The following is a 25,866-nucleotide window of genomic DNA, read 5'->3' on the forward strand; positions in this document are numbered from 1 at the left end:
CAGCTCTGCCACGGGCAGCACGCGTTGCCAGCACCATCCGCTCAGCTTTATGAGAGTGCCGGCCAAGGCCCACGTCCGGATGACTGCAGTTGGTCTGTCCGTGGCCAGGCCACCTCAGGGCTCAGCGGTCACCCCAGGGCCCTTTCACAAGACTGCTTCCCACGACAGCCGTCCGTGTGGCTCAGTGTGCGGAGCAAGTGCCGTACGCACGGAGAATCTTTTAAACACAGGCACGCAGAGCCAATGCCTGGAAGGTGAGCGCCTGGCACAGTGTGACTGAGGACACGGTCAAGTGGAACGGGCTGTGCTGGGGGCAGTGAGTGACCAGGGACCAACAGCGCAAGCGGCAGCCCAGCAGCACGGCCTCCGGGAGCGGCCGCTCACCACTGCTTCTCAGCGAGTGCAGAGGGCAAAAGACGCCTGCGTCCCTCGGAGACTAAGCCTGGCCTTGCGAGGGTTCTCAGAGGGTCCCAGAGACAGCCCGAGGTCCGTGGTGCCCGCTCCGGGAAACCGGGTTTAGATGAGCAACAGTAAAGGAGAAGCCGGTGTGCTCGTGTGTGTGCTCTCCCGCTCCGAGGTCGACAACCAACCACCGAGCAGCCCTGAGATGGGGAGCCTCCGTTCCCCGCCAGGGCCTACAGCTGACATGAAGGATAAAGAGGCGCCCACGGCCCTGGGGGTCCCACACGGGGCTCGCGCTCCGAGCATCGGGAAGACAGCCAGCCCCAGACCACCGCGCCCTGCTCTTGTCCCAGGGCAGCTGTCGCACCCGTGGCCCGGGGTCTCACACGGAGCATCAGGAAGAGACAGCCGGCCCCAGACCACCGCGCCCTGCCCTGTCCCAGGACAGCTGTCGCACCCGTGGCCCGGGGTCTCCCATGGAGCATCAGGAAGAGACAGCCAGCCCCAGACCACCGCGCCCTGCCCTGGTCCCAGGGCAGCAGTCTCCGAGTGCTACATTTTGCAAATTGAGATTCTATAAAGGACGGGCATAGCCTGTAAGATCCCACCAGCGGGAACTACACCCGCCGACGAGGGGCGCTGGACTCAACCCGTGAGCTGGCGGAGCACAGGACGGACAGCGCCAGGGACACGGGCTCAGGGCAGGTCCGTCAGACAGGAGAGGAAACCAGTCCCCAGCCGGGGACTCGGGGAGAGTCTGCAGCCCCTCCCACCTGCCCCCCACGTCCCAGTGCACACAAAGGTCAGCCAGTGAAGTGCGTTGCAGGCTCGCAAAGCCCTTCCGCTGGACGGTCCGACCTAGACCACCTCCGCCATTTAAGAGACGGCGGCTGAGGGCGCGAGGCTGCCGCAGCGTTGGCCGTGGGCAGCCTGCAGGCCACTTGATCTGGGGGCATAAAGGCAAAGCAGACAAAACGTGGACGGATTTGACTGTTGGGCTATTTTTGTCACCCAATCACTTCAGAGTATCAGTGATGCTTGAAAATCACCTCGAACACACAAAAACCAGCACACGGAAGCGTAACACACCCTGGCGGCTACGAGGGACACGGCAGTGGGAGCGCTGTCGGCTCTGATAGGACGCCGTCTCCCTCCCCCGACTGCACAGTCTCACAGCACAACCAGAGCAGCACCAGGAGATGAACACGTACCCACTGCCTTTGCGCCATCTCCTTCATGGGCTCCGTGAAGGCGACAGCAAACCTAGGAAACGAACAACAATGGAAACAGTTAGGCCAGAGCTCGGTTCACCTAACTACGACACAGCTCTGTGGGACAGACGGTGATGGGGGACGGCGCTGCATTTACAGGGCCATCGACTGTCATTCCCCGCCGTCACTGGCCATCAGGCTTGATCTCTGCTCACACCAAAAAGAGTTGTGTATGCAAGAAGCCAACCCAGTGGAGCCCAGAACTTCCTGTTTGTCTTGTTGCTTCCAGGGCCAGGCAGGGCCAGAGAAACGGGCAGACGGACGCAGGGGAGAGACCAGGGATTTGGTGAACCCCAGCCGAGCACTCGAGGGCGGGCCGTCCTCTCCACCAGTCGAGGCAGGAAGACAAGCAGGCTGTACCTGGGAGCCGGGCGTCCCAGACCACACTTCAATATGGCGACGGCGTGAGAGCCCCGCCCATCCACACGGGCGCCACGTCTACACGTCAGTACCGGTAAGGATTTGTAGCTTCCTCGGCACGTGCACAAAAGACTCCGGAGCTAAGCTGTATGTCAAGACTGTGGTTGTCATGAGGTACAGGAGGACTGACAGGGGCCCATCGATGCGATGACATTGTACACCACGGTCACAGGCGGGAAGACGCAGTACCATCGCAGGTTTGCTTTTACCAAATTCAGACACAAGTCTGATCATAGTTCAAACAAAATCCACAAAGGGATTCCAGTGGAATTTGAGATCGTTGTAAGTTGGTCTGCGCGAATCAGGGGTAACAAGCCGGAGAAACTGTTGAAGACCTGAGAGCTGCAGTAGCAGACATCAGCTCCCACCAAACCTGTAACAACCACGCTAATGTTGACAGCGGCAGCGCAAGACGGGGAGGGCAAAACCAGACCCAGACCAGAGGTGAGAGCGTAACAGCGGGACGTCGGGCAGGAGTTAAGCAAACGGAGACACCAGCCAGGCCCCCGTACGGAGCGGCCGCCACGCTCAGACGTGGCAAGGGCGTCACCTCCATGATCTGCGGGCGGCGCCTGGGACCATCGAGCACCGGGAAAAGCCACAGCGGCCATGGATCCTCCAAGGGGAGAGCAGAATAAGTACCCGGGTACTGCTTGAAGGAGCAAATGGAGTGACTCCTCCCTAGGCATAGCAGAAACCGAAACCACTCCTGGGCCAAGCCTGCAGGACGGACGAGCCCACGCGGAGTCTGGAAGGGCCAGTCCTCCCCAGGAGCGACGGAAGGGCGGGCTCCTCCCTCCTCGCGCTCCCTGCCTGGCTGTGTCTCTCTGACCCTAGCTCTTCCTTCCCTCACTCCTCCCACCCCACCTGGGCGGGAGGACAGCTGTGGTGGGGGAGGGGCAGGACACACCTGCACTTGCACTTGAGCACATCTCCATGAACCCGTGCCAGACGCAGGAGATGCGGAAGGAAGGCCGGGCGGGCAGGAGCTGTCCACCGGCTTCCATGATGAGGGCTTCTCCGTCTGTCCCCAGACCCAACACAACACACCAGCAACCGAATGCCCGGAAATAAACAAAGTGCACCCTGGGGAATCAGACTCAGCCTGGGCTTCTCTGCGGAGGCCTGCGGGGGCACCACTCCAGAATCCAGCGATGCAGGCCCCGAGCCAGGAAGTCTTCCGCCAGGGTATCCGGCCCATCCTTGACAGGTGACTCTTGTCTACCAGAACTCACACACGACCGGGATTCTTCCTGACGCTGGGCCACCCCACGTAGCCACGGAACAGAAAGCCACAGAGACCCAGAGGAGCAGGGCAGCTGTGGACCCGCCACGGCAGGAAGACCCCGCCCCGCGTCCTGACCCAGGGCGGCGCTGACAGACTCACTCCCGGCTGCCCTGGGGACGGCTGTCAGAGAGGGTGAAACCCACTGGTCCAGCGAGCGTGCTTGGTGCCCCGGCAGCCGATGGCAGCGCCAGCTCCACGCACGCTGGGACCCGGCTACATCCACACTTCCGTCCCCAGCACCCACGAGGCTACTTCAAAGTGTCCAGGGAAAATGATGAGCCCTCGCCAGTTCGCGGGAAGCACACGTCATGAAGAAATTACAATGGGCTTCACAATGCTTGCATCCGATTCCACGGGTCTTCAATTCCAGTTTTCCACGGTCGTCTTGAATTCCCCTTGTATCAGCTGAGCGAATCCACAAAGGATCAAACGAAGGAAGAGAAAGCAGTCTCTTTTTTAAAAAGATTTATTTATTGGAAAGTCAGCGTTACACAGAGATGGAGAGACGGAGGGAGCAATCTTCCATCTGCTGGTTCGCTCCCCAGATGGATGCAACGGCCAGGGCTGGGCCTGGAGCTTCTTCCAGCCTCCCACGTGGGTGGCACTTGGGCCATCTTCTGCTTTCCCAGGCCATCAGCAGGGAGCTGGATAGGAAGTAGAGCAGCCAGGACTGGAACAGGTGCCCCTATGGGATGCCAGTGCTGCAGGCTGGGGCTTTAACCCGCTGTGCCACAGCAAGGGCCCCAGAAAGTTGTCCCTTGAAGTCTACAGGAGGGGCAGGCATTACAACAGCAGCCCAACCTCCAATGCAGCAGCCGTCCCCCACCTCAGAGCGGCAGAGCTGGCTCTTGGCTTCACTTCTGATCCAGCGTCCAACACCCTGGGAGGCAGCAGTGGTGGCTCAGCCACTGGGGTCCCTGCCGCCCACATGGGAGACCCAGACGGAGCTCCTGGCTCCCAGCTGCAGCCTGGCCCTGCCCTAGATGTGGGGATTTGGAAAGTGGACCAACAGATGAAGATTCTCTCTCTCTCTCTCCCTCGAATAAATATAAGTAGATAAATAAACCTTCAAAGAATGAAATGCACACACAGCAGATCCAAGTGAGGAATGGAGCAAAGTGCAGGAGCCCAGCCCTGGAGCTCAGGCGCTGAGGCTGTGGGAGAGGGAGCAGGCGTCCTGGCTTCGAGAGATGCTCCAGCGTGACCAGGGGCAAGGAAGGCGGGAAGAGGGGACGTGGAAGGCTCCGTCCCAAAGGAGCCCGGGGCAGAAGGCGCGGCAGCCGCCAGGGAGAACTGGAGTGAAGCCCGCCTTCTCGCCAGGCCCCTTCACGGGCTCCAGTGGCAGGAGGCAGGCGGCAGGGGGCAGGGGCAGGCGACAGGGGGCAGGGGGCAGGCGGCAGGGACAGGGACAGGGGGCAGGGGGCAGCGACAGGGGGCAGGGGCAGGCGGCAGGGGGCAGGGACAGGGGGCAGGCGGCAGGGGACAGGGGGCAGGGGCAGGCGGCAGGGGCAGGTGGCAGGTGGCAGGCGGCAGGGTGCAGAGGGCAGGGACGGGGGCAGGCGGCAGGGGGCAGGGGCAGGGGGCAGCAGGGGGCAGGGACAGGGGGCAGGGGGCAGGGACAGGGGGCAGGGGGCAGGAGGCAGGCAGCAGGGGGCAGGAGCAGGGGCAGGGGGCAGGCGGCAGGGGGCAGGGGGCAGGCGGCAGGGGGCAGGGGGCAGGCAGCAGGGGGCAGGGACGGGGGCAGGGGGCAGGCGGCAGAGGCAGGGGCAGGGGGCAGGGACAGGGGGCAGGGGGCAGGCGGCAGGGGGCAGGGGGCAGGGGGCAGGGACAGGGGGCAGGGGGCAGCAACAGGGGGCAGGGGCAGGCGGCAGGGGGCAGGGACAGGGGGCAGGCGGCAGGGGACAGGGGGCAGGGGCAGGTGGCAGGTAGCAGGGGGCAGGGGGCAGGCCCTGGGTCGCAGCTCCTCGGCCCTGGCTTACCAGGCAGAGGGCACCTCGCGGCAGCGCCCAGGGGTGGCGTGTGGCTGGGAGGCTAAGCCACCCGCATCCCGTATCAAAGGGCGGGGTTCAGTCCTGTTTCTGTTCCCAGGCCCAGCTTCCTGCTGGCGAACGCAGGCGGCAGCAGCGGGGATGCCTCGGACGCTGAGCCCCGGCCACGCATGGGGAGACCTGGATGGAGCTGTCAGCTCCCCTACGGGGTGGTGAACCAGTGAGTGGAAGATTTCTCTCTGCCTCCCGCTGTCTCTGCCTCTCACACCGAAAAAAATTAAGAATGATCTTTAATTTTAATATTTATTATTGCCAAATTCCTATAAGCCAAAAAGCTGATGCTAAAATAGCTTGAATATTATACTACACAGGAAAAAAGTTTAACAACCTAAAAAGTGTTCAAAATATACCTTGCAGGAAAAATGTGACTATTCAAAAGTATCTGATTAAAATGGAAGCACTCATTATAACGCCAGACCAAGTCCACACTCTGTCTGATGGGAGAGTGTGCCAGGTAGTGCCAGACGGGAAACCTGAGTTCAGGCAGCCTTCCTGCCCACTGAACCCATCCACAATCCCCCATGTAAAGTCAATATTTGTTTTCATAACAATGCAATGAGTAACACTAATGATAACCCTCCAAGATGGATTCATTCAATATCATCCCAGTAAGCAGAATTATTTTCCTTGTATCAGACTGTGCATCACAAACTACACAAATCTAAGCTCACACACGCTGGAGAGCGCAAGAACACCGAGAAATCCTGCAGTGACCCCTTTAACGGCAGCCCCAAGTGCGCGAAGAGCTTCACCGTGCCACACGCACACACGCGCACACACGTGCACACATGTGAGTGTGCTTTGTGTAACAAATGTGATGAGAATTAAAATAGTGACACCTGTGACTGTCACAGGTGTTACACAAAGCACACATGTGTGTCAAAATGCCACATTCACCCTCAGGAAGTGAAGTCCTCCGGAAGAGCCAGGGTGCCGGGGGGTGGTGACTGCCCACTGCCCACTGCCCCCTCCCCGCCCGGTCCTGAGGGCACACGCCTGGCGACACGCTACGAAGCACAGCAGACTCCGGTGTCCTGTCCCCGTTAGTAGGTCATACAGACTTGAAGAACCTGGGACGGCGATCCACAAGCCATGGGAATCCGTGGTTGGTGACGGCCCGGGTTACAGTCCATTGCCTGCTCTGTCCTTGAGTTGAAATGACAGCGGGTGGCACGCGCTTGCTCTCACACAAGTGTGACAGTCGCCTGGGGGAGGGCGCACGGCACAGGCCCCTGCCCTTGCTGTGGAACCGCCGAAAGCCTGCCGATTTCCTCTCAACCTGTCCACGGGAAAGTGCCTTGTTCAGGTTCACGCGTGAGTCTCCTTCTTCCAGGTTCGCTTGAACGTGGACGCGACCCTGCAGGACGCCTGTCACAGGTGTCCCTATTCTAATTCTCATCACAACATTTGTTACACAAAGCAAATGGAGAGGTTTTATTTTTCTCCCTCTGGAAGGCCGTGTGTGGAGGATGACTGATTTTCCGCGTGTGCTCCGTCCCGCACCACGGCGAGGCTAGAAACACGTGGCGGCCCCACCCCCCACAACAAATGCCCCGTCCCAAAGACCCGCAGCGACACCACACACAGCACACGGAGCTGCCCGTTCCCGAGTGGGCCGGAGCCACGCCCAGAGCAGCCGACAGGGCAGACCTGATGCACACCAGACCCCAGTCCGGGCACTCAAGGGGCTGGCACGGGCCTGGGTCACGGGCGCCTAGACAGTAGCCACTGTGTCTCTTCCAGATCCGCGCTCGCAACACCCACTGCCCGTGCAGACAGGTGCGGCATTGCCACGCCCGCCCGTGACAAAGCCAAGTGAAAGGAAGGCGTCGGGGCCCCTGGCACTGCGTGGCCCCGGCCGCTCCCCAGCCCCCCCTCGCGGACGCCTCCCGTCTGGCCCTGGAGCAGTCGCCGTGAGCGGTACCTGGCACTGCGTGGCCCCGGCCGCTCCCCAGCCCCCGCTCGCGGACGCCTCCCGTCTGGCCCTGGAGCAGTCGCCGTGAGCGGTACCTGGTACCGCGTGGCACCGGCCGCTCCCCGGCCCCCGCTGGCGGACGCCTCCCGTCTGGCCCTGGAGCAGTCGCCGTGAGCGGTACCTGGCACCGCGTGGCCCCGGCCGCTCCCCGGCCCCCGCTCGCGGACGCCTCCCGTCTGGCCCTGGAGCAGTCGCCGTGAGCGGTACCTGGCCTCCTCGAGGACGCGGCCCATGACTCTGCTTTTCTCTTCCTGGTTGGCGTCTTCGTTCAGATCAGTTCCTCCAAAGATGATTCCGAAAGGGACTCGGTGACCTGCAACAGGACAGCCACGGAGCAGGACTTGGCGGGGGCTCCCCTCGCCGAATCGCCCCGACCACGACCAAACCGAAGCTCCTGGAGGAGCGCGGACCGGGTGCTTGGTGGTCTGTTCTGTTCCACCGGCTCTCCTGAGCAGCGGCCCCGGCATCACCACGGAGCACGACGCTGGGCGCGACCCAGGAGGTGCCAACAGAAAGGGGCACCCAGATTCAGCCCTGTGGCTCGGCCACAGCAGCAGGCACCGTGCCAGCCAGGAACCAGCTGGGGCCGTGAGCGGCACGCACGACACCAACGTCTCCAAGCAAGAGCTGGTCGGGGGGAGGGGGCGCAGCTGTGACGTAGAAAAGAAACGACGGAGGCCCTGCCTACGAAACTCACAGTGCAGGGGCGGCTGGGGGTGCAGCAGGTTAAGCCAGCGCTTGCGACGCCAGCATCCCACATGGAAGTGCTGCGCCGAGTCCTGGCGGCTCTGCTGATCCAGCCCCTGCTAACGCACCTTGCAGAAGATGGCCCAAGCACTCGGGCCCCCGCACCCACGTGGAAGACCTGGATGGAGTTCCCGGCTCCTGGCCCAGCATGTGAGGACTGAACTAGCAGACGGACGATCTCTCTGTCTCTCTTTTGCTCTGCTGCTCTGCCTTTCAAATAAATAAATACATCTTTAAAAACTAAACTTATGACGCATCCATCGAATGAAAGATTACGCTCAACTTAAAGTCGAGCCGGGCAGCTGGGCGTTGAGTCGGTTCGGGGGAGAAGCCGCCGCGGTGGCAGCTATGCTCACCAACAACAGCCCCGAAGCTTCCGCAGGCTACGCTACCCGAGCCTGCGCTCTCCAAGAAGATCCCTCAAGGAACATGGGCTGTTATGTACAGGAGACAGCCAGGAGGAGCAGCACACATGGAAACGGCCTTGCTCAGGGTGGCGCTGCTTCAGTTCTGGGCGTTTGTTAGACGGAGCCACACAGCTGCCTCCCGGGCAAGGAGTGCTGTGGAGTGTCTGCATCCCACAGCTCCCAGGAGAAGCAGAGCTAACCCTCAAGGACTTGGTGTTCCTCTGAAACAGAGGTCAAGAATGGTAACTTGGGGCTGGAGCTCTGACATAGCGGGTAAAGCTGCCTCCTGCGGTGCCAGCATCCCATATGGGTGCCGGTTCGAGTCCCAGCTGCTCCTCTTCCGACCCAGCTCTCTGCTGTGGCCTGGGAAAGCAGTGGAAGATGGCCCAAGCACTCGGGCCCCTGCACCCACATGGGAGACCCAGAAGATGCTCCAGGCTCCTGGCTTTGGCCTGGTCCAGCCCCAGCTGTTGTGGCCACTAGGGAGTGAACCAGAGGAGAGAAGATCTTCCCCCCATCTCTCTCTCTCTCTCTCCCTCTCTCTCCTTCTCTGCCTTTCAAATAAGTAAATAAATCTTTTTTAAAAAGACAGAAACATAGCAAATCCTGTGTCTACCCTGGGATCCCATTCCTCAGATCTCTCCGCACACGTAAGCAAACATTTCAAAAATCCAGAAACTTCTGAACCTGAAACACGTCTGGTCCGAGGCATTTTATAAGAGGGGCCATCCACCTGTACCACACCAAAGTTCAGAAGGAGAAGGTGCACACAGCTGTGCACATCTGGAAAGATCTCGAAGCCACGTGATGAAATATACAGAATGGGGCCAGCATGGCAGCACAGTGCATCCCACATGAGCGCCGGTTCAAGTCCCGGCTGCTCCACTTCCTATCCAGCTTCTTGTCAGTGTACCCAGGGAGGCAGCAGATGACTCACCAAGTGCCTGGGCCCCTGTTACCCATGTGGGAGACTCGGATGGCGTCCCGGTCCCCTGGCTTCAGCCTGGCCCAGCCCCAGCTGTTGCAGCCACCTGGGGAGTGAACCAGCGAATGAAAACTATCTTTCTCTCTGTCTCTCTCTTATCTGATTTTTCAAATAAATAAACCTTCAACAACAACAACAACAAAGAAGTAGACAGTAGACTCCACCTGTGTGTGTAAAACATGTCCCATCAATTTTAAAGCAATGATGCATCTCGCGATCCAAACTCCCCACGCCGAGCGCTGATCAGCCCGGACGGCTCCAGCAGCCGGCGGTGATCTGAGGGTTCCTGCTGAGTGACAGGAGGGTGTGAGGTTGGCCCAGCCTCTGGGATAGCCTCGGACTCTGCCTGTACCCCAGCACAATACAGATGCGCTCAGAAGACCCGCGGTGCGTGTGTGCGGGACATGACAGAACGCTTTCTTGTCGCTATCTCCAAAACAAGGCAGCACTGCAACTGTTTACACACATGACTGTTTACACACGTGACCGTTTACACACGCGTGCTTTGCCAGGCGGGACAGGTGACCCAGACGTGATGGGGAGGACCTGGGAGGGGCAGCACAGGCTCCAGGCCGCTTCAGAAAAGGCACCTGAGCACCTGCGGGTTTCGGGGTCCCACATCCACCCACCGCGGACACTGGGGGGACCACGGGGAACACGCTTCCCGGGGGTGCTGTTAGGGTGGGAAAAGCTAGAGTGAGCATGCATGTTTGAAGCCTTCCCACTTTGTCCTTGTTTAAGTGAAGGGAAGGAGGCCACACAAACGTGTGTGTGGGTGCATTGTGGCAGGCGGTCTCCTTGCAGTCACACTCCATGTGCACACGCATGCACACAGACACACACAGTGCGCAGTGCCGCTCGAGCGGCCCACGGGCTGCTGAGGAATCAGTGCTGTGGGAGTTCCAAGGCCGCTCGTAATAGACAAAGTGGCCCCTGGTTTCCTCTCTCTGGGGTACCTCCCTGGGGGGAGTCAGCCACCACCCTTGACCGACCCGTACCGAGGGCTCCTGCCCTTGGCTGAGTGGGCGGGCATCGGGTCCTCTGCAGCCGTCCCCGCGAGGTGACCACAGCCCCAGGAGCCCCTGCGAACCCACGGGTGCTGCTGGACGCTGCACGTGTTCAGATGTGGGCACCTGAGTGCCGGATGCTTTGTTCTGCCGTAGCATAACCAACACCGCGCGGAGGAGATCCTTGTGGGAGAAGCAGACGGCAACTGCGGCCGCTCCAGGGCTGAGAAATGAGGCAGTGAGACCGGGAGGTGAGAGAAAGGGTCACTTTGCTTTTTAAAATTTATTAATGTATTTGAAATGCAGACAGAGGCAGAGAGAGAGAGAGAGAGAAGAGAGAGGTCTTCCATCTGCTGGTTCACTCCCCAAATAGCTGAAATGGCCAGGGCTAGGGCTGGGCCAGGCCGAAGCCCGGAGCCAGGAACTCCATCCTGCATCCCAAGTGGGTGCAGGGGCCCAGAGACCTGGGCCACCCTCTGCTGCTTTCCCAGGCCCCAGCAGGGAGCTGGATTGGAAGTGGAGCAGCCGGGACTCTAAGCAACGCTCACAGGGGCTGCCGGCACCAGAGGCGGTGGCTTTATCCGCTACACCACAATGCCCGTCCCAGATGCTCCAGGGCACGTCCCCGTCCGCCTGCACCCCTGCACAGCTCAGGAAGAAACGCAGACCAGAGAGGTCGCTGTGCTCTTCTCACTTCTGAGCCACCACGCGAGTGCATTCCTGGCTGGGGGGGGGGGGGGGGTTACCTTGCAGGAGTCGGCCGCCCCTGTACAGGTGCAGCGCCAGCGCCGCCTCCACGTTCTCGGCCATGATGAGGTCGGCGACGTCAGCCGGGCTCTCAAAGTCAAAGGCATCTCTGAGAACGCAGACGTGGCCCGCGGCCTCCAGGTGGTCCCTTCGTCAGACAACAGAGAGAGGGACAGATGAGAGAAGTGGAGACAACGAAGGGCACGGTGCCTCCCCCCGGCCATGGCTGTGTCCGCTCCCCTGAGGACGCTCACTCACGGGGCTCCAAGGGCCCTGCTGGCGTCCACTCCCCCCAGAGGCCCTGAGGGTGTGGATGTCATGGGTGGGGCCCTCGGGAGGGGAGCACCACCTGCATCCTCACGTGGAGTCCTGCATTTGAGTCCCCAGAGGAGACCGGAAGATGCACGCAGGTGCACGCCCGCTCTCCCACCGTGCACCTGGCCTGGGCCCTCAGGCCTCCAGGGCCCTCAGCTCAATGAGCCTGTTTTTTCTTTTCTTTTTTTAAAATAAAGATTTATTTATTTGAGACGCAAAGGGGGGGAAGGGGGAGAGGGGGAGGGGAGGGGGAGGGGGAGGGAGAGGGAGAGAGAGAGAGAGAGAGAACGGTTCCATTCACTGGTTCACTCCCCAAATGGCTACAATGGCCAGAGCTGGGTGGCTCCAAAGCCAGGAGCCAGGAGCTTCTTCCTGGGCCCCCACGCAAGTGCAGGGGCCCAGGACTTGGGCTGTCTTCCCCTGCTTCCCCAGACCATTAGCAGGGAGCTGGATCAGAAGTGGAGCAGCCGGGACTTGAACAGGTGCCCATCTGGGATGCCAGTGCCGCAGGTGGAGGCTTAACCTACTACGCCACAGTGCCAGCCCCAGCCTCAGGCATTTCATCACGGTAGCAAAGAGCAGGCGTTAGGCTTCCTGGTGGGGCTGAGGGCCCCATCTCCTGCTGGGTGGGTGAGGCTTTCCCTTTTCATGGTGTGAATCCAGCACACAATGAGGCAACATCACTTTGCAAATAGAGAACCACTAAGGTGCAGGGACCAAAGGTGGTGTTGACACACAGCTCGCAGCCAATCCCATCCCGTCACCACGGGTCAGGTACTCGGCTCCTCTGCCCCCACGCCCACTTCCTGTGCAAACCCCTGGGGCCTCCCGGCCACCAGAACAGAACCGGGTCTGCCGGCCGCCCAGCCGCCATTCATCCGAGCCTGAGAAATCCATCGTGGGAGAACGAGACGCCGGCGCGCTGCTGAGCCAGGAGAACGGCCGTCCCACCCTCTCAGGGCCGCAGAAGTGTGTGGACAGACGGCACGCAGCCCGGGTTCTGCGGGAGAGCCCGTTCTCAGGAGTCAGGACTCTCGCAGGAGCCACACCGGGAGCAGGCGGGCAGCGGCGGGCGGCCAGGAACCGGCTGTTCCTGATCTACTGCGCGGTTTTAAACAGCACTGGACGCAGCTTCAGGACCTGGACAGCCGTGTGGGTGTGGCTCCTGTGAATTCCTCAAAAATCCAGCTGCACCCGACGCCCACAGACCACCACTTCCGTTCTGCTGCGCTTCCACCTAAATCCAGGAAAGAACACTTCTCCAAACGCTGCAGCAAGCTGAACACTGCTGCGGCGCCTCCCGGCTGGCCCTGACGCCAGGCCCGGCGCTCACCTGCCTGCCGGCCGAGCTCGGCTCTCCGCGCTGACTCTGAGAATCTGCACAAACCACAACACGCGGGAGCACACGGAACACGGCCAGCAGCAGCGACGGCACCACGTCCCCTGCCGTGTGCCCCGCGTGGTCCTGATGCGGGGACAGGACTCTGCGTGCCTGTGGCCGCCTCACCTGACCGGGCCCGCACCTGCTGGGCAGCTCAGCCTCCGCTGGGGGAGCGGGGACCTGTCTGCTGACGGGGGGACGCCGGTCCTGTTGGATTCTGAAGAGCATTTCAGGAATTTCCCTGTGTAAAACAAAGCAACGCCTGCCTTGTGGAGATCCTGGTCCTCGCGTGAAAGCCCCAGCCAACTCCCGGGGCCCGGCTGAGCGAGGGCCCCCAGAGGGCAGCCGCCGCCCCCTTACCTATCCGGGGATGAGGTGAGTGACGGCAACCAGTCTTCGTTACCCTTGGGTCCCTCTCTCTGCAAATGACTCGGTGATCAGCAGAGCGTGCGTGCCTCTTTCTCTTGTAAAGGCAGAGTTACAGAGTTGGGGGGGGGGGGGGGCGGACAGGGAGACAGGTCTTCCTTCCGCTGGTTCATTCCCCAAACGACAGCAATGACCAGGGCTGGGCCAGGCGGAAGCCAGGAGCCTCTTCCAGGCCTCCCACATGAGTGCAGAGTCCAAGCACTTGGGCCGCCTTCCACTCCTTTCCCAGGTCCATTAGCAGGGAGCTGGATGGGAAGTGGAGCAGCCAGGACACCAACCGAGGCTCTGATATGGGATCCCAGCGTCCCAGGCTGTAGCTTGACCCATTGCACCACAACGTCAGCCCCAGCATACGTGCCTTTTTAATGGAATTCTAGCCCTTGAGGGATGACTGTTACTTAATCACTCTTTTTGGGGACTGGTGCAGCGGGCTAAGCTTCTGCCTGCAGCACCGGCGTCCCATATGGGCACTGGTTCTAGTTCCGGCTGCTCCTCTTCTGATCCAGCTCTCTGCTATGGCCTGGGAAAGCAGTGGAGGATGGCCCAAGTCCTCGGGCCCCTGCACCTGCGTGGGAGACCCAGAAGCAGCTCCTGGCTCCTGGCTTCGGTCTGGCCCAGCTCCGACCGTTGAGGCCATCTGGGGAGTGAACCAGCAGATGGAAGACCTCTCCTCATCTGTCCCTTTCTCTGTCTGTAACTCTGCCTCTCAAATAAAGAAATAAAATGTTTAAAAGAAATCACTCTTCTTGGCCGGCGCCGCGGCTCACTAGGCTAATCCTCCGCCTAGCGGCGCCGGCACACCGGGTTCTAGTCCCCGTCGGGGCGCCGGATTCTGTCCCGGTTGCCCCTCTTCCAGGCCAGCCCTCTGCTGTGGCCAGGGAGTGCAGTGGAGGATGGCCCAGGTGCTTGGGCCCTGTACCCCATGGGAGACCAGGAAAAGCACCTGGCTCCTGGCTCCTGCCATCGGATCAGCGCGCTGCGCCGGCCGCAGCGCCCCGGCCGCGGCGGCCATTGGAGGGTGAACCAACGGCAAAAAAGGAAGACCTTTCTCTCTGTCTCTCTCTCTCACTGTCCACTCTGCCTGTCAAAAAAAAAAAAAAAAAAAAAAAAAAAAAAAAAAAAAAGAAATCACTCTTCTTTCAAGAAATACAGAGATGCAGCGGGCAGAGTGAGATCAGGAAGCGTCTGAGACAGAAGCACCTGCCGAGATCAGAAAGCCACGGCCAGCTGTCCAGCGAGCAGAGCGAAGGCCCCGGCAGGCCTGGCCCGCTGGCCCTCGGGCGGGCAGTGCTGGAGGGGCGCCCAGGGCGCGGGGCCGGGCAGCTCAGTAGTGCACAACCATTACTTCCAGGCCTCCCTCGGAGACACGGGGGTCCCGTCCAGACCCCCGCATAAAGCAAACCTTGCAACACTACCGGTTCCCAACGTGCGCGGGAGCTATGTTCGCATGACAGCGTTGCGCCGCGGCACCAGGGCTGAGGAAGCGCACACATTAGCACAGTATTTTGCTAAAAGATGCTGGCGACCACCGCACTGCTGGAAAAGCGGTGCTGACAGACTGCCGGCCGCAGGGCTCACAGGGTCCTGACGTGGGAGGAAATGCTGTCTGCCCGCGTGTGCCTTTCATAGACACGCGTGATGCTATTGCACACAAACGCATGAATGTCTGCTGATACACGTGTGTGTCACGCCCCGCTGTGGTGCCCTCGGGTTGGCGTCACAGACCTGGGTACACCTGTGTGATGCTACTGCACACAATGCATGAAGGTATACTACGTAAATCACGCGTCTGTGTGGATACACATGTGCGTCACAGACCCAGCTTCCGGGGGTCCCGGGGACGCATTAGCAGAGTGCGCTGTGCCTGCTCCCTCGGGCTCGGCCCTGGGGGGCTGCAGGGCACGGCGGGCGGCCTGCGCGGCACAGGCTGCTTCTACCGCAGCGGTGGTAGCCACACTATTTTATGGATACACTAGAATCCCTGGATTGCTCTGTCAAAGGGCGAACTTTATGATCGTGAATTATATCTCTATAAAAAAGTTGTATGGGAAAGAAAATTTATTTCTCAGGGCAGCTTCCCAGACAGATGAAAGATCTGCCCCCTCCCCTCAGTAACACGGCCAGGCTTCCGCCTCATGGCATCACACTGTGAGAAGACCGCTGCCTCCTGCACTACAATGCCGGAACCTTCCAGGCTCCGTGGAACCGTGCTGCAATTCTAGAACCTTCCAGGCTCCGCGGAACTGTGCTGCAATTCTAGAACCTTCCAGGCTCCGTGGAACTGTGCTACAATTCTAGAACCTTCCAGGCTTCGTGGAACTGTGCTGCAATTCTAGAACCTTCCAGGCTCCGCGGAACTGTGCTGCAATTCTAGAACCTTCCAGGCTCCGTGGAACTGTGCTACAATTCTAGAACCTTCCAGGCTTCGTGGAACTGTGCTGCAATTCTAGAACCTTCCAGGCTCCGTGGAACTGCACAATTCTAGAACCTTCCAGGCTCTGTGGAACTGCACTACAATTCTAGAACCTTCCAGGCTCCGCGGAACTGTGCTGCAATTCTAGAATATTCCAGGCTCTGTATCTGTGCTCATACCTGCCTCCTACACAATTCTAGAACCTTCCAGGCTCCGTGGAACTGGGTGCTCATGTCTGCAGACTGCTCTACAATTCTAGACCCTTCCACAATTCTAGAACCTTCCAGGCTCTGTGGAACTGTTGCTCCCGTCTGCTTGCTGAGCTAAAATGCTGGAACCTTCCTCCCTGTAGCTCTGGGTTGATGTGCAGGAGCACCTGTGCCTGGCCGGCACCTGCCCGGCACTTTGCCCGTTGGAGAGGCCCAGCAGACGTGTGCTGCAGGGGGCCTGGCTCACTCACAACACCCCCTCCCACGAAAGGAAAATGAGGACTCCCACGCTCCAGCCTGGCAACGAGAGCCTCTGGGCGGGGAAGGGAGGGCGCAGGGGACGCGTGGCTCCAGGACACCTGACACCTGTCACTTCCCATCCACACACACTTCCCACGCTGCGTCCCTGAGTGGGCAAAAGACAACAGCCTCCTCCCACTGCACACAGCCTGGCTCCGCCCGACTGAGCTGCAGTACCTGCGCCGCCCACGCTCCCGTCTGCACACGGACCTGACCCTCGGAGTTCATCCCAGGGCTCAGGAAGCCCGGATTCCGGCCCCACTCCCTCTCCCCGTGACAGTCTTCCCGGCACCCACGCCCCGCGGGAGCTCTGCAGACACCGCCCTCGAGCTGCAGCTCAGGGACCCGGGAGCCCCTGACGGTCTGGTTTAGAGCAGGGGTCAGGAGACCTCGCCTGGAAGTACCCGTGGGTTTGTGGGACCCATGTGGGACCTGGGTGCTAACCACTCCATCTGCCATCCTTGTAAGGAGAAAGCAGCTCCCACAATGCACCAGCGAAAGGGCACGGGTGCTGGTGACAGAAGCCCATGGGGGCTGCATTCAAGCCCCAGGAGTTGTTGCCTCCCATTTACAACAACGTCTCAGGCACAGCAGCTGCCTGCAGCGCCAGCATCCGTTGTGGGCGCCCGTTTGGTTCCTGGCTGCACCACTTCTGGTCCAGCTCCCGGCCGGTGCACCCGGGAAAAGCAGCAGAAGACAGCCCAAGTACCTGGGCCCCTGCACCCACACAGGAGACCCAGAGAGAGCTCCTGGCACCTGGCAGGTGCAGCCATGCGAGGAGTGCACCAGCAGATGGAAGACCTCTCTCTCTCTCTCTCTCTCTCTCTCTCGCTTTAAAGGTAACAAAGGTGCACGCATGCTCCACCAATCATCCACCCATTTGCAGAGAGAAGGACCCAGGCTGACTCAGACAGGCTGTGTCATCTCCTCTCATCCCCAGTGAGAGGGCGGCGGCTGCTCTCCAGGTGCCCTCGCTCAGCCAGGCCTGGGGGGTTGTTTGAGCTTGCACGCAAGGACTTTGATCTTCTGGCTTCGGCCTGGCCCAGCCCTGGCTGCTGGTTCACTTTTGGGGAGTGAACCCACTTGACTCTTCCCTTCTCTTTCAAGTGAATAAATAAAAGAAAGAAAAAAAAAAGAATCTCGAGGCTTCCGGTGGGGCAGCCCCCTGCTCCGCGTGCCCGGCACGGACGACGGCACGAGGCCCGTGGCTGACTGCAGGCCGCCTGCGCCCTGTTCACAGCCGTGACTGTGCGACGCACTTTTCTTCCACAGTGAGATTACACCCTGTCCTCCACGTTCCTGACCACACCTTTTCACTCCTCCAAGCTGAATTTTACCCTGAAGGGCACTGTTGGAGCTGGTCTGGTTCGACGGACAGTTCGATGAGGAGTATCCAAATACCCCCCCACCTCCAGGGCACCCCAGGGTGACAGTAACTCAGTCCATCCACGGCTGAGACACAAAGCGCCCGCCACCGACTCTGGGAGCTGCAGACAGCCCTCGCCTGGCCCAGAGACATGCCATCCACGGCCGAGGAGACACAAAGCACCCACCACCATCTCCGGGAGCTGCAGACAGCCCTCGCCTGGCCCAGAGGTGTGGCCTGAGCTGAGGGCCAGTCAGAGCCCCCTGCTGCCCTCCTGTGAACCTGCCTTTTGCTGCAGGGGTGCCGGCCGTCGCTGAGAGGTGGGAGAGGCCTGGCCCCTTCCTGCCGTGTGCCCTGTCTTGCTGGGGCTGCCCCTGTGCACTGTGGGATGTGGAGAAGCATCCCTGGCCTCAACCCACCGCATGCCGGCACCCCAGCTCCAGCGGTGACGACCAGAGGGGCCTCCAGACTCTGCCCAAGGCCCCTGGAGTGCTCCTTCCTCCTCACATACCCTCTGCCTCTGTTCCCACTGCAAACAGCTGATCTAGAATGTTCTGCATTGTGAAGACGGCATGACACTCAACTCTTGCAGGCAAATGCCTCCCACCATCCCACCTGCCCTTCCTGTCCCTTCCCCAAGATCCACAACTCTCATGAACAGCCCAGGTTTGGGGCCCACACTGGGACATGGCGGGTTAAGCTGCCACCTGCAGAGTTGGCATCCCATATGGGCACAGGTTCAAATCCCAGCTGCTCCACTTCGGATCCAGCTCCCTGCTAATGTGCCTGGGAAAGCAGCAGAAGATGGTCCAAGTGCTTGGGTCCCACCTCCTCCATGCCTGGCCTCCCTGGAATGTGCCCCAGCCTGGCCCCTGAGGGTCTCTGAGTGGGGAGACCCCTGATGGGGCCCAGGGGACCTCAGAGACGCCATCCCCGCTCCCTGGCCCTTTCTACAGTATCTGTAAGGGACCCGGCCGAGCAGTGGAGCCTGGGCCGCTCATTCCCACGGTGAGGGTCAGGCTGGGCAGCGCCACGGAGCAGGGCAGTTGGCTGGGGACGCAGGCAGGGCTCTGGGCAGCCCCAAGCTCAGGCACAGGTGATGCCCCTGCATCCCTCCCGCACCCCCTCTGCTGGGAGCCTGTGCGGCCAGCCAGGACGTGTCCCAGACAAGCAAATAAAGCAGGGTCATTGTGGGAAACCGCAAGTGTAGTGAAAGAAAAGGAAGGCTAGGCTGGGGAGCAGGCGACAGGGAACGCGGCGGCGGGGGGGGGGGGGGGGGGGGGGTAGCGACAGGGACCCGAAGGTTCTAGGAGGGCTGCTGGGCCCCGTGGGAGCCACGAGTCCCCGGGCTGCTGCACAACCTCACCCCGGCAGGCCGCCTCCCCGGTTTGTGGGCCACACGCCAGGGCGCCCACCGCGCGGGCAGGCCCGGGAGACCAGCTGCCGCAGCTCCGTGCGCGGCCTCCACCTGCGCCCAGGTGGTCAGCGAGGCCCCGCGCCCGTTCTGCCCGGGCCGCTGCTCGCGCGCTCCCCGCAGGCCCCGCGCCCGGGCCAGTCCGTTGGCGCGCGCGGCTGGGGGCGGCCCCGGCCCCCGCGTCCCCGGCCGGCCGGGCGGGATGCTGGGCCCCGCGCGGCCCGCACCTACCGGACGCGCTGAGCCGTGACGGCATTGCCCGTGTGCCGCCGCAGCACCGCCAGGAACAGGAGCCGCATGCCGCCGCCGCCGCCGCCGCCCGGGCCATCGACCGCGCCGCCGCCACCGGGGCCGGGGGCAGTGCTGGGTCGGTCCCGCCCGCCGCTCCTGGAGGCCGCGCCCGCCAGTTCAGGAGCCGCAGCGCAGAGCGGGCGCCGGGGGCGGGGCGGGGAGGGGAGGGGACAGGAGGGGAGTGGGACAGAAATGGGGAAGGGAGTGAGGAGGGGGCCTACGGAGGGGAGGAGCGTAGAGAGGGGAGGGGAGGGGAGGGGAGGGACGTGGGGAGGGAGAGGAGGGGGGGAGTGGGATGGGGATGTTGGGAGGAGAGAGGGGGTGCGTGGGGAGGGAAGGGGGCGTGGGGAGAGGCGCGCGCAGGGGCGTGGGGGCTCGGTTGGCCCAGGCTGTTGCGGGAGACCGCATCCACTCCCGTGGGGTCTACACCACTGGGCCCCTCCCATGAGGACCAGGGCGGGGCTTGCAGGGCCTCAGGTGAGTCCGGTGGGGGTGGGGGTGGGGCAGTCCGCACCTGCAGGAGCCCCGCCTCCCACAGCCCTGGAGGGTACTTTAGAGCCCCAGGCTGAGAACCGCAAGTAACTGAGGAAGGAAGTGGGTGAGGCCAGGCGGTGTGGGTGGGGAGGAGACCAGGTGGCCATCGGCAGCAGGGAGGACACGGGGGCTGTCCTGGGCTCCAGACTGCAGGCAGCTGGCGGCACCGTTTGGTGCGGGGGTCCAACACCAGAGCAGGTGCCCCCGCTTCACCCCCACCTGTGGCCTTCATCTCCTCTCACTGGGGAAAGTGAGGAAGGCAGGTGGAGGGCGGGGAGGCTGAGCCGCTGGCCAGGTGGCAGCAGCCCCACACCAGGAGCTGGCACTGCGCTGGGCGCACTCTTCCGGGCCACCTGCTGCCAGGCCGCCAGCCAGGAGCCCGGGACGGCGACCATGGCTTCCTCAGGCCTTCTGGTGTCTGGCCCCCGTGTGGCTCCCGAGAAGGATCCTGATCTCCCCATCCCAGCTGCCCGCGCAGCCTGACCCTTGCTTGAGGAAGCCCCTGGAAATAGCAGCACTGGTGCACTGGCTGGAGTGGGAGGGCCTCGCGGGGCACGGAGGGGTGAGCCGCACAGCCCTCGGGAAAGTGACTCCAGGGTGCCTGTGCCTGGCACGTCTGACACAACCCCCCAGGGGGAGGAGGCAAGAAGTGGTTTCTGGCACTGGGTGCACAGATGGGACACCTCAGGCCCCCGTGCTCCCTGGCTGTGGGACGCCCCGCCCCTCCCCCCTCCCCGTGCTCCCTGGCTGTGGGACGCCCCAGGCCCCCACCCCATGCTCCCTGGCTGTGGGACGCCCCGGGCCCCCACCCCGTGCTCCCTGGCTGTGGGACGCCCGGGCCCCCACCCCGTGCCCCCTGGCTGTGGGACGCCCCGGGCCCCCACCCCGTGCTCCCTGGCTGTGGGACGCCCCGGGCCCCCACCCCGTGCTCCCTGGCTGTGGGACGCCCCGGCCCCCACCCCGTGCTCCCTGGCTGTGGGACGCCCCGGGCCCCCACCCCGTGCTCCCTGGCTGTGGGACGCCCCGGCCCCCACCCCGTGCTCCCTGGCTGTGGGACGCCCCGTCCCCCCCCCCCCCGTGCCCCCTGGCTGTGGGACGCCCCGGGCCCCCACCCCGTGCCCCCTGGCTGTGGGACGCCCCGGGCCCCCACCCCGTGCTCCCTGGCTGTGGGACGCCCCGGGCCCCCACCCCGTGCTCCCTGGCTGTGGGACGCCCCGGCCCCCACCCCGTGCTCCCTGGCTGTGGGACGCCCCGTCCCCCCCCCCCCGTGCCCCCTGGCTGTGGGACGCCCCGGGCCCCCACCCCGTGCCCCCTGGCTGTGGGACGCCCCGGGCCCCCACCCCGTGCCCCCTGGCTGTGGGACGCCCCGGGCCCCCACCCCGTGCCCCCTGGCTGTGGGACGCCCCGGGCCCCCACCCCGTGCCCCCTGGCTGTGGGACGCCCCGGGCCCCCACCCCGTGCCCCCTGGCTGTGGGACGCCCCGGCCCCCACCCCGTGCCCCCTGGCTGTGGGACGCCCCGGGCCCCCACCCCGTGCCCCCACCCCATGCCCCCTGGCTGTGGGACGCCCCGGCCCCCACCCCGTGCCCCCTGGCTGTGGGACGCCCCGGGCCCCCACCCCGTGCCCCCACCCCGTGTTCCCTGGCTGTGGGACGCCCCGGGCCCCCACCCCGTGCTCCCTGGCTGTGGGACGCCCCGGGCCCCCACCATGTTCCCTGGCTGTGGGACGCCCCGGGCCCCCACCCCATGCTCCCTGGCTGTGGGATGCCCCGCCCCCCCCCCGTGCTCCCTGGCTGTGGGACGCCCCGGGCCCCCCCCCCCCTCCCCGTGCTCCCTGGCTGTGGGACGCCCCGGCCCCCACCCCGTGCCCCCTGGCTGTGGGACGCCCCGGGCCCCCCCCCCTCCCCGTGCTCCCTGGCTGTGGGACGCCCCGGCCCCCACCCCGTGCCCCCTGGCTGTGGGACGCCCCGGGCCCCCCCCCCCCGCTCCCTGGCTGTGGGACACCCCAGGCCTGCTGGGAGCAGGTGCAGCTCAGATTCTGCCAAGGCGGGGCAGCACAGCCTGCAGAGGCCTGACCATGAGGCAGTGCAGTGGGCTGAGCCTGGTCCTGATATGCGCTGTGCTCAGACCACACGGCGCTCTTCTAGAGCCTGAGCCGCCACGGTGAGCGTGGGCGCTCTGGTGGGGAGGTGGGATTCCGGGCGTCTGGTGAGGACCAGAGCCTATGATGACCCGAGGCCTTCCTCCCTGTGTTTGACGGGCACTAAACAGCTGCTGCCCTCCCCCCACCACAACGTGGGCCCCAAGCCTCCGTTTCGCTGCCATGGCGGAAGGCTCCTTCAACTTTCACAACCTCCGTTTGTAGTATTTCTGTAGAAGCTCAGAAACAGCCCATGTCTCACCCAGGGGCTGCAGGTGCCCCGGAACCCCAGTCCCCAAGATCTCCTCAAGGCACAACATCACTGTCAAAACCTCCCCCATTGCACCCAGATTCCAGGCAACAGGGGAGCGCAAAGTGGGGCACTCAAAACAGTGTGTTCATTCATCCTTAAACAAGAATATATTAATCTTTTTGTTAATTTATTGGAAACAGTCAAAACCAAAGACAGAGATCTTCCATTCTCTGGTTCACTCCCCAAATGCCCACAGCAGCCAGGGAGGGCCAGGCTAAGCCAGGAGCCCGGAGCCCTCTTGGTATCTCCTGTGTGAGTGGCAGAAATGGAAGTCCGCGAGCCATCACCGCCGATGCCCACAGTGCTCGTTAGCAGGAAGCTGGGATCAGAAGCAGAGCCGGGACTGGCGCCCTGGGCGCTGAGGTGGGAGGCAGGCACCCTGCCCGCGGCCTAGGTGCTCTGTGCCCTGCCCTGGACAGTCACACAGCCTTCAGTGCGTCTCCTTGTAGGTCACGGGATCACAGCTGGCACCCAGGGAATCTGGAACTGCCGCTTTGCCTAAAATCGCCGTTCTCAGAAGAAACGCGGCAGAGCAGGTCTGAAGTCGGCCATCTCTGCTCGGGGAGGCACACGCAGGGACCAAGCGAGGCCTGTGCAGGGTCCCCTCGGCCCCTGCAGCCCCCATCCCTGAGGACAGGGAAGGAAGGGAAGGGGGAAAGTTCGCTCCAGGCTCCAAAGTCCGAAGTCCAGGTTGACTTTGGAAGAGGCGACCTTTGGGCCAGGGAGCTCTGCCCTCAGGGACAGGCCGGAGCCTGTGACAGGCACGCCTCCCCCCCTCCCCGTGGGCACAGGAGACTGCCACGTGGACACAACCCACTCTGTGGTGTTTCCCTGCGGCAGCACGAAGGGGCTGAGACCAGTGGGGGCCCGGGTCTCTGCACACACCTTTGTCAGAGCCACGGAGCAGCCTGCCACCAAGCCCTCCCCATTTCAAAGCTGCACGAGGGCCCCCACCCCCTCCCTGGGCCCCGTGCGCGCGGGTGGGCAGCCCTTTCCCTCCACCCACGCCTGTGCCCTGTCTTGCATGGGACAGCGTCCTGTGTAGCAAGGGCACTGAAATCCTTGTTAGGTTAAGCGTTGTCACCCACTGTGTGCTGTGGGGAGGTTCTTGTCCCTGGAGGATGGGATCCTGACTTCTCTCTCTCATGAGAGTCGGGGTTACGAAGCGCCTTTACCTGGCTGAAGCTCAAACCCATCCCATTTCCTGGACGGCGCAGGTTCCTGAGAGTCTGACCCAGCTTTGTTGCTTTATGGGTTCGTCCTTGTCTCCTCGTCCATAAAACGAGAAGTAAATGACAAGGAATGGTGTGTTAGGTCATGCTGATGGGGCTTTGATGGTCCTCCCACGCCCAGAACAAAGGGAAACCTGCTCTCCTGGGACAGCCTGGCCGAGGCTGCAGGGGAGGGGTGGACGGAGGTGGCGGCCTCTCTACACTTGCGTCCACCAAGGCTTGAGGCCCTGGTGCAGCGCACAGCGTGCCCTCTGCCCCCGTGTGTGCTCACTGGGCTGACCTCGCTCCGTGATGATCCACCCCGCATAAAAACGGTGCCTGTGCTTCCAAGGGTGTTCTCACCATGGGCATAACTCGGACTTGAGACCAGGTCTCTGGTGGGAACCGGCACTTGGCATCCATCCGTCTCCATCACTGCCCCTGAGTTCTGCCAATGTCAAAGGCTCTGCATGTGTGAGGGGGGAAGGGGAAGACAGAGGGGGAAGGGGGGGGAGAGGGAGGGAGATTCTCATTTAAAAAAAAAAAGCCCCGAGGTGGGCATTTGGTGCAGCAGTTGTCGCCACAGGGACACCTGCATCCCACATCAGAGAGCCTGCTTCTGGTCCCGCTGCTCCACTTCCCAGGCAGCTCCCTGCTGACGCACGCTGGGAGGCAGCGGTGGCCCAAGTGCCTGGGAGACCCAGACAAAGCTCCTGGCTTCAGCCTGGCCCAGCCCTGCCTGCTGTAGGATTCAGGGTGTGAACCAGCAGATAGAAGACTTCTCTGTGTCTTTCGCTTTCTCTCTGGGGTTTCAGATAAAGTGAAAATAAATTATTAAAAGAGACGGGGGCCGGCGCTGTGGTGCAGCATGGGTAAAGCCGCTGCCTGCAGTGCTGGCATCCGCATGGGTGCCGGCCGGTTTGAGTCCCAGCTGCTCCACTTCCGATCCAGCTCTCTGCTGTGGCCTGGGAGAGCAGTGGAAGATGGCCCGAGTGCTTGTTCCTGCACCCACATGCGAGACCCAGAAGATGCTCTGGGTTCCTGGCTTCGGATCGGCGCAGTTCCGGCGGTTTCTGCTGTCTGGGGAGTGAACCAGCAAATGGAAGACCTCTCTCTCTCTCTCTCTCTCTGCCTCTGCCTCTCTGTAACTCTGCCTTTCAAGTAAATAAATCTTAAAAAGATAGAGGGGGCTACAAATGGAGCTGCGGTCTCTGTGCCCTGGTTGTGTTTCCTTCCCCCCACCCCACCCCCCGTTTGTCAACAGCGCTGGACGGAGACCCAGTGCCAGGGCCGGGGAGACAGCATTTGCTCGTGCGCGCGCTGCGTTCGGGACACCGTGAAGTCGGCCACGAATAGGAATCCTTGCCTTTGCATTTCTGGCAGAAAACCCTGGGCTTTGATTCCCGCTGCTGTCCTGATGACCGGGCGGAGCAAAGCTGGCTTGGCGACAGCCGTAAGGACCTGAGCTTCCAGGAATGCAGGAGCTGTGCCAGCCGAGTCCCCGATCTGCACCGCGGGTGCCTGAACCCCACAGTCCCCACCTGCGGGCACCGCTGTCCTCATCGCCTCGTCCAGGGACCTGTGACGCAATGAGGCCTGACCTGCCCGCTGCAGGTGGGGGCACAGGCCCCACCTCCTTAGCCCTGCTGCTCGGACTTTTGTTCTGTTTTGATTTGTGCACCCTATGCCCTATTTTTGAAAGATGTTTTAATTTTTTTTTTTTGACAGGCAGAATGGACAGTGAGAGAGAGAGACAGAGAGAAAGGTCTTCCTTTGCCGTTGGTTCACCCTCCAATGGCTGCCGCGGCTGGCGTGCTGCGGCCGGCGCACCGCGCTGATCCGATGGCAGGAGCCAGGAGCCAGGTGCTTCTCCTGGTCTCCCATGCGGTGCAGGGCCCAAGCACCTGGGCCATCCTCCACTGCACTCCCTGGCCACAGCAGAGAGCTGGCCTGGAAGAGGGGCAACCGGGACAGAATCCAGCGCCCCAACCTGGACTAGAACCCGGTGTGCCGGCGCCGCAAGGTGGAGGATTAGCCTAGTGAGCCGCGGCGCCGGCCTTGTTTTAATCTTAACAACCTGGTGTGGTGGACAGTAGGCTGACCCACTCCTGGGGTCCCCTCCGCACACGCACACCTTCTGGTGAACAGTCAAGCCCCACACCGGGGGCTGCCGGGAAGGGTCTGCTCACGTGGTTGGAATTCCCAGATCCGTGGTCCTGGAACGGGCACACCGTGCAGGAGGCGCCTCATGGAGTCC

At 62.5% G+C, this 25,866-nt stretch overlaps 1 protein-coding gene across 4 annotated transcripts in view; it reads right to left on the reverse strand.

Moving 5' to 3' along the window:
* Positions 1-19,519, reverse strand: part of GLT1D1 (glycosyltransferase 1 domain containing 1) — a 63,670-nt gene extending 44,151 nt beyond the window's left edge. For all 4 annotated transcript variants that reach the window (XM_089323225.1, XM_051838917.3, XM_089323226.1 and 1 more), the window contains exons 1-4: positions 19,353-19,519; positions 11,297-11,445; positions 7,612-7,717; positions 1,614-1,665 (exon numbers count right to left, since the gene is read on the reverse strand). In XM_089323225.1, the coding sequence (XP_089179351.1) occupies positions 1,614-1,665; positions 7,612-7,717; positions 11,297-11,445; positions 19,353-19,420 (375 nt within the window). In that variant the 5' untranslated portion in view covers positions 19,421-19,519. The remainder of the gene's footprint in view (positions 1-1,613; positions 1,666-7,611; positions 7,718-11,296; positions 11,446-19,352) is intronic.
* Between the last annotated feature and the right edge of the window lie 6,347 nt (positions 19,520-25,866).

This window comes from Oryctolagus cuniculus, chromosome 21 (genome assembly GCF_051225735.1).
Source record: "Oryctolagus cuniculus isolate XC-2025 breed Fujian yellow rabbit chromosome 21, ASM5122573v1, whole genome shotgun sequence".
Taxonomy (NCBI): Eukaryota; Metazoa; Chordata; class Mammalia; order Lagomorpha; family Leporidae; genus Oryctolagus; species Oryctolagus cuniculus.